Consider the following 12,450-nt stretch of genomic DNA (forward strand, 5'->3'; position numbering starts at 1 on the left):
AAACCACTGTGGTATGTGTAAGGCGGTTTTATCATTTGAAATGAAGGTTACTTAAGGCCAAAACCAAGTGGGCTAAGCTGTTTTGAATGCCGGGGGGGGGGGGGGTGTTAAAGTGCAATAACTTTAACCGAAATATGTTTTACACTAACCAAAAGCGAAACCGAAAACCGAAAATGAGTAAATATGGTAACCGAAACCAAATCGAAGCCCCAACTAACCGAACCGAATTTACCGACCGAGTTCGGTTCAGTCGGTTAATTCGGTTTTAACCGCATAGTGAACAGCCCTACCGGACACACAGTTTTGGGGGCTGTTTGGATACGCGGATTTTAGAATCCAGGTATTTAGCTTGAAAACAGTGTAAAAGAGGGTTCACGAATAAGCTGCTGTATGCTGTCCTGATAGTGTTTCTTGGATTTTAAGTGAGAAATTCAGGTTTTAAAAATCACTCCCACATCCTAAGATTTCTAAAACCTTGAAATATGACAGGATCTGCTACTCTCTTGCTGATAGAAAGAAGGGCGAGAAACAAAAAACGAGTCAAAAACGTCGACCGGTCTGCTTCTTCTCCGGTCTCTTAGCTACAATTTTGAAGAAATCTCAGATTCTAAAATCCACGTATCCAAATGGCCCCTTGATGTTTTTATCATATCACTAAGGGCAATGCTGATCCTCTAGAAGGGGAGAAGGTATTCGAATCTTAAAGTGTCCAATTCTTTTATTCTTGAGAATTAAGTATTGAAAGAGAAGCTTCAAGCATAGTCTGCCTCAGGAATTTTTGAGACGTGTATATATCAAGAGATTTTAATTTTTTTTTTGTTACTTTTGGGTCTATACTTAGAAAAAACTGAAAAATGGAATATTTAAAAATATATAAATAAGGAATGATTAACTGAAGGGCACCCTTCCAAAAGCCAGCAACAAGAGCGCCCCTACTGGACAATCTCATCAAAGTAAATTCATAATCATACAAATATTATAAAATTAAAGGAATAATAAATACACTTCCGTGATATTTTTTTGTGCACGGGCACCCTTTACTTTATGATTTAATTTAAGAAAAATATAAAATAAAATATATCCTAATATTTTTTGATATTTTTTTCCTATCCTAATTTAATTAAGCTATAGTTTATGCAATAATTAAAGATAAGAGGGCTGCTAGAAAAATGGGACGCGGGGTCCATTATCGTTGGTCTAATATACACAATTAAATAAGTTATAATCTAAGCAATAATTAAAGATAAGAGGGCTGCTATCAAAATGGGAAGCAATTTAAAAAAAAACACTTGATCCACTTGACACCCTTTTAGCAAGAAGTGTTTTCCTAGGGATAAAGTTAATTATTTGAAGCGCAGACATAGAATACAAGTGGTATCAGGGGATATGTGTGAGTCGAATTGAAATTTTATCCCTCGTGCGTTGGCCTATTGCCGTTCAATAATAAGCAAGATGTTGAAAGTTGGTAATGGTGAGCCAAATAGCATTCAAAATAGGGTGGAAATATCACGTGTCTTTGAAAAAATCGCGCCACCATTACTATACTTTACTTTACTTTACTTTACTTTATAGAGCTACTTTGGTGGTTTCTTGAGCACTATTTGTACAGATATGGACTAGCACTTGTTAATACAATAGTTAGGGAAATGATACCAGCATAACCTTTGTCTTTTAGTATTGAAAGAGCTGTCAAAAGTCATTACAATGGGAAGTGATATACCAGCATAACCTTTGTCTTTTAGTATTGAAAGAGACGTCCCTCTCTTTCTCTCTCTCTCTCTCGTACAACATGAGCATGTGGATGATTGACGTATTTTGTTTCTAAAACTCAAATCCAAATACAAATACAAAAAAATGAGGAATCCAAACGTGGTCCAAGGGAAATGATATATTTGCCCCTTTTTCTTCCCCTTGCCACTTGCTTGTATTGTAACAAGAGCAGTCATATATACCATAGAGGGGTGGGCTGAGGAAGAAAAGGCGGCGAATATATCACTTCCCTAAATCAAAATAGACTTGTTACTGTTAGCTCAAGCAAGGATTGCTTGAAGCATTACACCCTAGGTGTCTAGTTTGTAATACTTAGTTTGCTGCCTCCACTCCCTATATATAGAGATACACTAGGGTATTGACTGGTTAATGGACTCTAGCCCATGTAGGCCCACTACACCGGTCCATTATCTTATTGGGTTTATATTAGAACATAATTAGGATTATACTATATACCCAACAGTTATAAGATAAGAACTATTTCTGGCTATGGCCTTATCACTACTCGTCTCTTAGTAAGTAATAAATACATTAAAGTAATAAAAATGCCCAAGTAAGAGCGACTTAAAGAATAAAATAGAAAAAGAATAAAATACATTTGAGTTACGATTGCTATATAGAAAAAGAATAAAATACCCATATCCCTTTTTAATGTCCAGGTCGCCTCTCTCTCTCTCTCTCTCTCTCTAAATATGACATCCTATGACAAACTGTGAGTTATTCTGTGACCAAACACGAGTAGTAACCTTATGGCCAAACGAGAGGAGAGGAGAGGAGAGGAGAGAAAGAGAGAGTTTTGAGTTTTTTCATACACGACAATCGGGTATGGGTTTTTTCATACAAGACAATCTTAATAAAGTGGTGCAAAAAATTGAAATCCACCCAATTCATTTCAATTGCTCTGTATTTACTTTGCTAGAGATTCTAACATTGATATTTACTAGTAAAAAAGCGTGAACAAAGGATTATCATCTGTAAAATATTTTTTGGGAACAATCAATTTATATTGTGGCCCATTAAATGGACGGTTTGGATCATCCTATGGTGTAGGCCGTAAAATGTTCACTATAATTTTTTATTTTTTGATAGGTAAGTTGGTGTTTTGCGGGGACCCCTACCGGCTTATTAAAAAATACTTCAGTACATGGTTTTACACCATATATATTCTAACAAGAAACGAAAACATATTTCTTACACTCCCTATTAAAAAAAAAACAGTACTGATGGGCCACATCGTAAATAGGGTGTTCCAAAAAAACACATTTCTATGCGATGATCCTAGCCCTGCAATCTATAGAGGAACATCATATTTGGATTATCATCTGTAAAATATTTTTTAGGAACAATCAATTTATATTGTGGCCCATTAAATTGACGGTTTGGATCATCCTATGGTGTAGGCTGTAAAATATTTAGTACAATTTTTTCTTTTTTGATAGGTAAGTTGGGGTTTTCTGGGGACCCCTACCGGCTTATTAAAAAATACTTCACTACATGGGCTTACACTATATATATTCTAACAAGAATTTTGTGACAAAGCCTGCAAACCAAAAACATATTTCTTACACTCTCTATTAAAAAAAAAACTGTACAATTTACACCATAGGACGATCCAAATCCCTCCAATTGATGGGCCACATCGTAAATAGGGTGTTCCCAAAAAACACATTTCCATGCGATGATCCTAGCCCTGCAGTCTATAGAGGAACGACATATTTAGGAAACATTTATTGGTTGGAGGGTTGTAATTATCCTATGGAAATGAATTTTGGCACACAACCTACTTACATTGTGGCCCATGAAATGGACGGTTTGGATCATCCTACGATATAAACCATACAGTACTTTTTCAAAAAAAATACTCACTATCAGGACTTACACTATATAAAAACTCTCATAATCACATCATTTCCCTCTAAATTATGGGAAAATGGGTGAAACGGACCGGGTCAAAATCACCTGGAAATGGACGGTTTGGATTATCCTATGGTGTAGGCCGTAAAATATTCAGTACATTTTTTTTTTTTTTTGATAAGTAAGTTAGGGTTTTGCGGGGACCCCTACCGGCTTATTAAAAAATACTTCACTACATGAGCTTACACCATATATATTCAAACAAGAATTTTGTGACTAAGTCTGCAAACGAAAAACATATTTCTTATACTCCCTATTAAAAAAAAAACAGTACTGTATAACTTACACCATAGGATGATCCAAACCGTCCAATTGATGGGCCACATCGTACATAGGGTGTTCCCAAAAAACACATTTCCATGCGATGATCCTAGTCCTGCAGTCTATAGAGGAACGGCATATTTAGGAAACATTTATTGGTTGGAGAGTTGTAATTATCTTATGGAAATGAATTTTGGCACACAACCTAGTTACATTGTGGCCCATGAAATGGACGGTTTGGATCATCCTACGATGTAAGCCATACAATACTTTTTTTAAAAAAAATACTCCCTATCAGGACTTACACTATATAAAAACTCTCATAATCACATCATTTCCAGGAAATGGGTCAAACGGGCCGGGTAAAAATCACCCGGGAAATTTTATGGGTCATTGGGCTTGGACTCGCACCCGGCCCGCACACCCACGGGTCAACCGGAATTTTGACGTTTTTTGAAGATATTTTTTTTATATAAAGATTTGATAGCCAACTACGCTGAGGCTACTTGTCTGCTTGTCGCGCGTCCTTTGCTGCAAAGATTGGCAGAAGTACGATTTGTGCAAAGGTGGCTAGCAATACATAATAGCAACAAATAATAATCATGCAGGCACTAAGTTTTAAATGAAAAATTACGAAAAAATGGAAGTAAAGTAACAAAATTATGAAACAAATACTGAAAGAGTGTAATAAAATATGACAATTACGGGAAAAAGTACAAAGAAAACTCAAAAGTTATGACAATTACAAGCAAAAGAGGCATAAAAGAGCCAGTTGGCCTCTTTTTTTAACTCAGTGCAAGGGCATATGAGAAGTGGAAATGACGAAAAAGAAGCAGTGAATAAGAACATACACGGGACTTTGACGGAAATTAAGGCGGATAGAAAGCGAATTTCAGTAAAAGAAGGGAACCAATTATTAAGATTCTCGCTTTATATATAGTAATAAGGATTTTCCATAGGGACATGATACATCTACCCCTTTATATGCCAGGGCCACCCCCTCCAAGTGATTTTATAGCTACCTAAACAGATCACAAGAACACCAGAAGAGGGTGGCCATAGTTAAAAAGGGATGCATTTATCATCAGCCTTTCCAAAATATACACTTATCCCTTTCGTCAACTTATAACTTCCCCTAACCCTACCTACTCTCTCTCTCTCTCTCCCTAAAAATGTGCGTAAAATTGGTTTTACACCCATTTTACGTTAAGGCTCCATTTCCTTCGATGTAAAAATGGACGCAAAATTTGTTTTATGCTACATAAAACAAATTAGCATAAAACAAATTAGGGAACAAATTTTACTTCCATTTCTACATTCAAAGAAACGGAGCCTGGAAGAGACGGGGCTTAAATAATTGAGTTCACCAATAAATTGGGACCCACCTGATTTGAACGGGTAAAATATGACTTATTGCCTCTTCTCGCACATGCGAGTTTGTATATAAATAACTCCTCCGACCTTCAACATAACACAATTGGAATAACCCTTCTTCACCACAAACCATGGCATCATCATATGTTGCAGCAAAGCTTCAACCCGTTGTTTCTTCATGCCAGAAATCAGAAACCATTTTAACTGTTTTGATTGCACTCTTGGCTATTTCATGGTACACATGGAGAACCAAGGCATCAAGAAAGAGAAAATTATCACTTCCCCCAGGGCCACGTGGGTTTCCCTTGCTCGGATACCTCCCCTATCTAAGCTCCGAAATCCATCACCAGCTCACCCAATTAGCCCAAATCCATGGTCCGATTATGAAGCTCTGGCTCGGCACCAAGCTCTGCGTAGTACTAACCTCTCCTTCCATGGCTAAAGAGGTCCTAAGAGACCAAGACACCATTTTTGCGAACCGGGACACGCCCGAATCCGCCCTCACCTTATATGAAGGCATGGGTGTCACATGGAGTCCGTACGGTTCTCATTGGCGGAAGCTCCGAAAACTATTCGTCCGTGAGTTGATGAGCAACACCAGCCTCGACGCTTACTACTCTTTCCGGCGTCGGGAAGTTCATCGAATGGTAGTGTGAAACAGCCAATTACGCCAAGAGCTTTAGGCCCCTGTTTGTTTGGGATTGTGACAACCGATGCTGAGTCCTCATCCTGATTATCTGACTCAAATTACATCCATTTTGAGTCAAATAATCAGTTTGTGGGCGTCGGTTATCATAATCCCAAATGAACAGGTTTTAGATTGCTACAGCCGATTGTGAGACCCATACCGATTATTAGACACAAAATTATGTTTAATTTTGTGTCCAATAATCTGTATGAGCTAATGGTTGTCATAATCTTAAACCGATTGTGAGTACTAAACTGATTGTTGGACTCAAATTTAAACGTAATTTTGAGTCCATCGGTTCCACACTCACCATCGGTTTTCAATTTACACAGTTTGAGACTTTTTTTTGTTTTTTTTGTAAATTGATGTTTCCAATGCTCCTTAGCACACTTCTTAGCAAAAACCTTTTAACCATTTATACTTTAGCACTCGCTCAGCAGGCCCCTCTTTCTTTCTTTCTTTCTTTAAGTACCATGTCAAAGAGCCAATTACTCCACAAGCTTAAGCTCGGAAGTGTTGGGGTGTTATTTAATCATTTATACTTGAACAGGTCGATGACGTTCATGCCAGGCTCGGAACCCAGATTGACGTCGGGGAGATGGCGTTTATAACCACGCTCAACATAATTACTAGCATATTGTGGGGAGAAACCTTAGTTGGAGAGGAGAGGAAGAAAGTGGGTGTGGAATTTCGTAAAGCCATAGATGAGATGATTTTGCTGTTTGGAAAACCAAACGTTTCTGAGTTTTTCCCTTCTCTGGCACTCTTTGATTTGCAAGGAGTGGTGCGTGAGATGAAGAAGCTGTTTGTTTGGTTAGAGAGGATATTTGACTCTGTTATTGATCAGCATATGAAGATGGATACAGCAGAAGGAAAGGGGGATAAGAAGAAAGGAAGCAGGGATTTACTAAGTATTTTCTTGGAGCTTACCAAGCAAGGCGAACTGACCGTGACAAATGTCAAGGCTACGTTTCTGGTAAGAAATCTTTCTGTCTTTCTTTAGCCATGTTTGGATTGCAAGAAAAACATTTTTGACAGAAAAAAATTTCTTTCCAAGATTTAGTAGGGGATGATGTGATTAGTAGGGGTGTAAACGAGCCGAGCCGAGCTCGGCCAGGCTCGGCTCGGCTCGGCTCGTTAAGCTCAAAAGCTCGGCTCGGGCTCGAATCAGGCTCGGCTCAGCTCGGCTCGGTCAAGCTCGGCCAGGCTCGCGAGCGGCTCGCGAGCCTTATCGAGCTCGAATTATATTAATTTTACACCCCTCATCTTCCCTGGACAGCCCTATCTAGTGTCTTTTTACTACTCTTTTTACACTAGGGGGTGGTCCAAGTAACAAATGGTGTTCCAAAAAAGAAGTGACATATTTTGCCTCCCCCTTTCACTCCCTAGACAACCCTTTTAGTGTATATATTAATATATAATATATATATTTAAATATATTAAATTCTTAACGAGCCTTAACGAGCCGAGCCGAGCCTAGCCTAGCCTAACTCGGGCTCGGCTCGGCTCGTTAAGGATTCGAGCCGAGCTCGAGCGAGCTTCCGAGCCCGAGCCAAAATTGACACCCTTAGTGATTAGGGTTAATTTAGGGCCTGTTTGGATACGTGGATTTTAGAATCCAGGTTTTAGTTTGAAAGAGGGGTAAAATTCTGGATTTTACAATCTATCATCCTGAATTTTAAGTGAGAAATTCAGGTTTTAGAAATCTCTCCCTCATCCTGAGATTTCTAAAATCTGGAAACAGGACGATCTCCTAGTCTCTTGACGGCCCCTTAGAGTGATTTCATCATAGATTGAAGGTCCCTTTAAATAAAAATTGAATTGGGTTGGTTCCCGTTATCTTTTTGGGCGTGTAATAAAAGTAAGACATTTTAGAACCCAAAGCGTACATAGAAAATCTTTTTAAACGGTCAAAGCTTTCTAACATACCCTCTCTCTCTTTAAACGTTCAACAGCTGGAGGCATAAAGATTTCATCATGAGGTTGGTGTTGTCAACATCATGAGGTTTTATCTTTCTCGGAATGCCCACTGAATATTTGTTTACCTATCATTTTTTTTATTTTTTATAAAAAAGTGATGTAATGCCCATTCCATGGTATGATCCATATCGTCCATTTGACATAGAGGGCTAGGATCATCCTGTAAAATATTTTATTGGGCACAGCCTATTAAGGTTGTGGCCAATCAAATGGACGGTTTGGATCTTTGGATCATCCTATAGTGTGTGTAGCTGTATGGTCCCATTTTTTTTTTCAAAAAGTGCAGTACTACCCACACTAGGATAATCCAAACCATCCATTTGATAGGTCACACATAGTCCAGAATTTTTCCAAAAATGTTGTACTGCCATAGGATGATCTAAACCGTCCATTTGATGGTCACATCTTGTATTTTTTATATTTATTTTTTATAAAAAAAATTACATCTCAGGCTCTAAACTGGGTTCTTGGCCGCATCCGCGCCGAGTTGACTAGGTTTTTCTTCGGCCGCATTCCGCGTCAGATCCGTGTTTTTAAACACTGCAAAACTCCCATGTATCATACTGAACTCCCCCCCAACCCCAAGTCGACTCCTTTTTACCCGCATTTTACTTACAAAGTCAATCAAAACTCCTTTATATCTTCCGAGTTATGGCCGTGTCAATCGAGTACTCGATCGTGTAATGCCGAGCATACTATGACTTTGGCTGCATTCTGACCCGCATACGCATTTTGAAACACTAATTACAACCATCTCTCTAAAACAAAACCAAACGACTCCCATATTCTCCCCAGTAGTCTTTGGTTAAAAGAATTTTGGTTTGTTTTGTCCTGAGGATGTTTTATCTTACATGTATGACATGATTTTTTCCTACAGGATATGGTGATCGGAGCGACCGACACAACGTCAACAACCGTAGAGTGGGCAATGGCGGAGATCATTGGCCACCCTGAGGTTATGAAGAGAGTTCAAGAAGAATTACTAGAAGTGGTAGGCGAAAATAATATCGTCGAGGAGTCTCATTTGCCTAAATTAGGTTATTTAGAAGCCGTCGTGAAGGAAGTGCAACGACTGCACCCGGTGGCACCATTTTTGGTCCCAGCAAGGCCGAGCGAATCAACGTCCGTCGGTGGGTATTTAATCCCCAAAGGAACCAAAGTGATGGTGAATGTGTATGCAATACATAGAGACCCAAGTGTTTGGGAGAATCCCTTAGAGTTCAACCCAGAAAGGTTTTTGGGGGACACCAAATTGGATTATAGAGGCACCAATTTTCGATACCTTCCATTTGGGTCCGGCCGGAGAATGTGTGCCGGAGTTCCTATGGCGGAGAGGATGCTACTTCTTCTAATTGGTTCTCTTTTACAATCGTTCGAATGGCGATTGCCGGAGGGAGTGAAGCTCGATCTTTCAGACAGGGTGTCACTTGGTCTTAAGAAAGCAGTGCCCCTTGTTGCCATCCCAACATTACGATACTCAAAACCATAGCTTATTTTCAACATATTTCTGTTTTAATACGAGAAACCTATGCTGTAACCATGACAAATGGTTCGAGCGTCTGTAATTTGGCTCTTGTTTTTATTTCTTTTCTTGATTGTACCAGTTTCTTAATTTGAATGTGTCCTGTCTCTCAATGGTTGTATCTCATTCTCCAAGTCTTCTTTGTGAGAGTTATCCTTTCTTGAAAAGTATTTCCCCCTTTGTCAATGAAAACTATAAATAAAGTGCCCCAAAGATTTAACTTTTAGGAAAAGAATTCCAAACAGGTCCCCAAATAGGCAAATACATATACTGCTGCACTAAAGTGTTGTTGACAGTTGACACTTGACAATGACGGCCTTCAATCAACTCTAAGAACATATTTTAACTGTGGTAAGTGATATTTGTCTCCTTTTCTTCCTCCCACTCAAGTGTATTTTTGAAGTCGTCAATCAACTCTACAGGCATATTTTTGCTAGGAGAAGTGATCAATTGGTCGGGTATTTTTGCTATGAGAAGTGATCAATTGGTCGGGTTGAGCTCAATTGGTCATAGGCTTTGTTCTTCAACCTTAAGGTCGGAGGTTTAATCCTAGCTTACCTACCAAAAAAATTGGTATATTGACACCCTTTTCTACCACGGACACCCACTCAAGTGTACTTATTATGCCCTCAATTAACTCTAAAAACATATTTTTATTGTTGGAAGTGACAAAATTGAGCCTCTAGCTTAATTGATAAAAGGCTTGGCTCTTTCACCTTGAGGCGGGAGTTCAACCCCTGCTTACCTACCAAAAAAAGTGATATATTGGCACCCTTTTCTTCCCCCGGCCATCCCTCACTTGTGTTTATGATGCCTCCTAATTCAAAAAAAGAAAAGAAAGGACAAAAGAATAATGATATGGTAACCGATTTGGGGACCAAGAGTGGAACCGAACAAATAGTTTCTTAACGCATAAGAATTTTTTTTTTTTTTTGATGACGTAGGGTGTGCCCACCCCACATTGTAGAGTCGGACTAATTCCCTTGATTTTCGGCCCTTTTTCCCATGAAAATGGCAAAACTACCCTCCCATGCCATGTGGCATGCGGTGATTTGTTAGCTTATACTCCAGGTTCCACTCTCGGTCTCCTTAGCAGCACTCAAAAAAAATATTTCTATCATGGGAAGTGACATATTCACAACATTTTCTTCCCCCGGCCACCCCCTCAATTGTATTTATGACGCCCTAAATCAACTCTAAAAAAATATTTCTTTCATTAGGTGAATAACATCTTATAATATAGAAACAAGAAGGCATGCAACTCAGGTCGGGTTCAACCCGAAAAAATACGGGTTGGGTTGGGTGGGTTGTGTTGTGTTGTGTTTGAGTCGGGTGAGGTTCGGGTTGATGGGTCATATTCACTCAATCTGCATCAAAAGCCAACATTTTTAAGAAAACAATTTTCTTACTATTTTTCTATTCTTTTTAAGGGGAAAGATATCACCATAACTGGGTCAGCCCAACCCAACCAACTATTTTATCCCCCCCACCCCCCCTATGAATTCGTCTCCTTCTCCTCTACCTCTTCCAAACCCCTTTCCTCATCCTTCTCTCAACCCCCAATGTAAATACCCAAAATAACCCCACTAAAATTTTCATCCCCTTTGATGAAAAAGGGCGTTTTTGTCTGTTAGTATTTGACTCAGATTAGGGCTTTCTAATAAAGCCTATAAATAGATTGCTTTGTGGCTAAAACAAACCCTAAACGGTTGTGCAGCCCTAGAAAGAGAAATCAGAGAAAGAGAAGGAGAAGATCGAGGAGATCGCGATTTCGAAGTCGAAGCCGCGAGTCCAGGTAAGATCTATGAACCATGAAGGATTTAGATACTTAGAAATCCTAAAACAAGGGTTTGAGAGGAGAAATAACTAAGAACTTTGATTAATATGGATTAGAAATACAAATCTTTGGGTTGAACTTGAGTTTTCTTGGATCTAATATTGATTTACAATTCCAACGAATTCAAAATTGAAACATAAGAATTTGAATTCAGAAATTTGAGTTTTGGAGATTCGAACAATAATCTTTAGCGATTTTTCATAAATCGTGTGTTCTAATTCGGAGCGTGAAGTCGAGTTTGATGGATTCCTCTCATCGATACGAATCCATCGGATCCGACCTCGCGCAAATTGAACCCCAAACGAATGAGTTATGGCCGTTTTAGTAACAAAAACAGTGAAAAATTGCGTTTCGGAGAAATCTGGGTCCGTGCATGGGGCGGACGTCCGGAAAAATGACAGACGTCCGTGAATACCAAGTTTGGCAACGATGGATCTGCGGAAGTCCGGAATTCTCGGACGTCCGGATTTCCCGGAAGGCCGGAATTCCCGGATGGCCGGCTTGACAATTTTTCCAAAACTTCGGAAATTCATAACTTATTCGTTTATCGTCCGTTTTCTACGCTCTTGTACTCTACGGACATGCCGGAAATGAGTAATTTCTGTTAAAAATAGTTTCAAGAGGTTTTGAAAACTTTATAATGATGATAATCCCAAAATACTAAAAGAACCATAGGATGGTTTACCGATTCATTTCCGAAGGGACACCAAAGGGTGTCTTTTGTCAGTATGAGGACATATATGTCCAATAGGAGAGAAATTAATAATGAAACTCATGGATAATATCCATATTCTTAATTGGAGGAAACTAAAGTGATTAAGAAAAATGAAAAGTTTTCGTCATTGAGGTACGTAATAACGTACTACTTTGGGTAGTATAAACCCTTATCATTTGAATCAGTATTGACTTTGGAAACCTGTATTGATGCCTTTGAACCTCGGGATTTGCTTTAAGTCTAGCATGCCGTTTTGTTTCACCCACTGCTACTTTAGAACCTTTGAAACAACTGTATGTATATCTGTCTGAACTTTAGACCTTTGGAACCATCGTTTTGAATTTTGAATCTTTAGAACTATTTGAATATTTAGAAGTATCTGAACCTCT

General features: G+C 38.9%; 1 protein-coding gene across 1 annotated transcript; it reads left to right on the forward strand.

Moving 5' to 3' along the window:
• The first annotated feature begins 5,401 nt into the window (after positions 1 to 5,401).
• On the forward strand, positions 5,402 to 9,635 carry LOC143877433 (labd-13Z-ene-9,15,16-triol synthase, chloroplastic-like). Its single transcript, XM_077379478.1, has 3 exons — positions 5,402 to 5,966; positions 6,558 to 6,983; positions 8,865 to 9,635. Exons 1-3 carry the CDS (start codon positions 5,451 to 5,453, stop codon positions 9,474 to 9,476), a joined length of 1,554 nt encoding a protein of 517 aa, XP_077235593.1. The 5' UTR covers positions 5,402 to 5,450; the 3' UTR covers positions 9,477 to 9,635.
• Positions 9,636 to 12,450: the final 2,815 nt, after the last annotated feature.

Source organism: Tasmannia lanceolata, unplaced genomic scaffold (genome assembly GCF_043159265.1).
Source record: "Tasmannia lanceolata isolate RefF3 unplaced genomic scaffold, GAP_Taslan_0.1 ptg000002l, whole genome shotgun sequence".
NCBI lineage: Eukaryota > Viridiplantae > Streptophyta > Magnoliopsida > Canellales > Winteraceae > Tasmannia > Tasmannia lanceolata.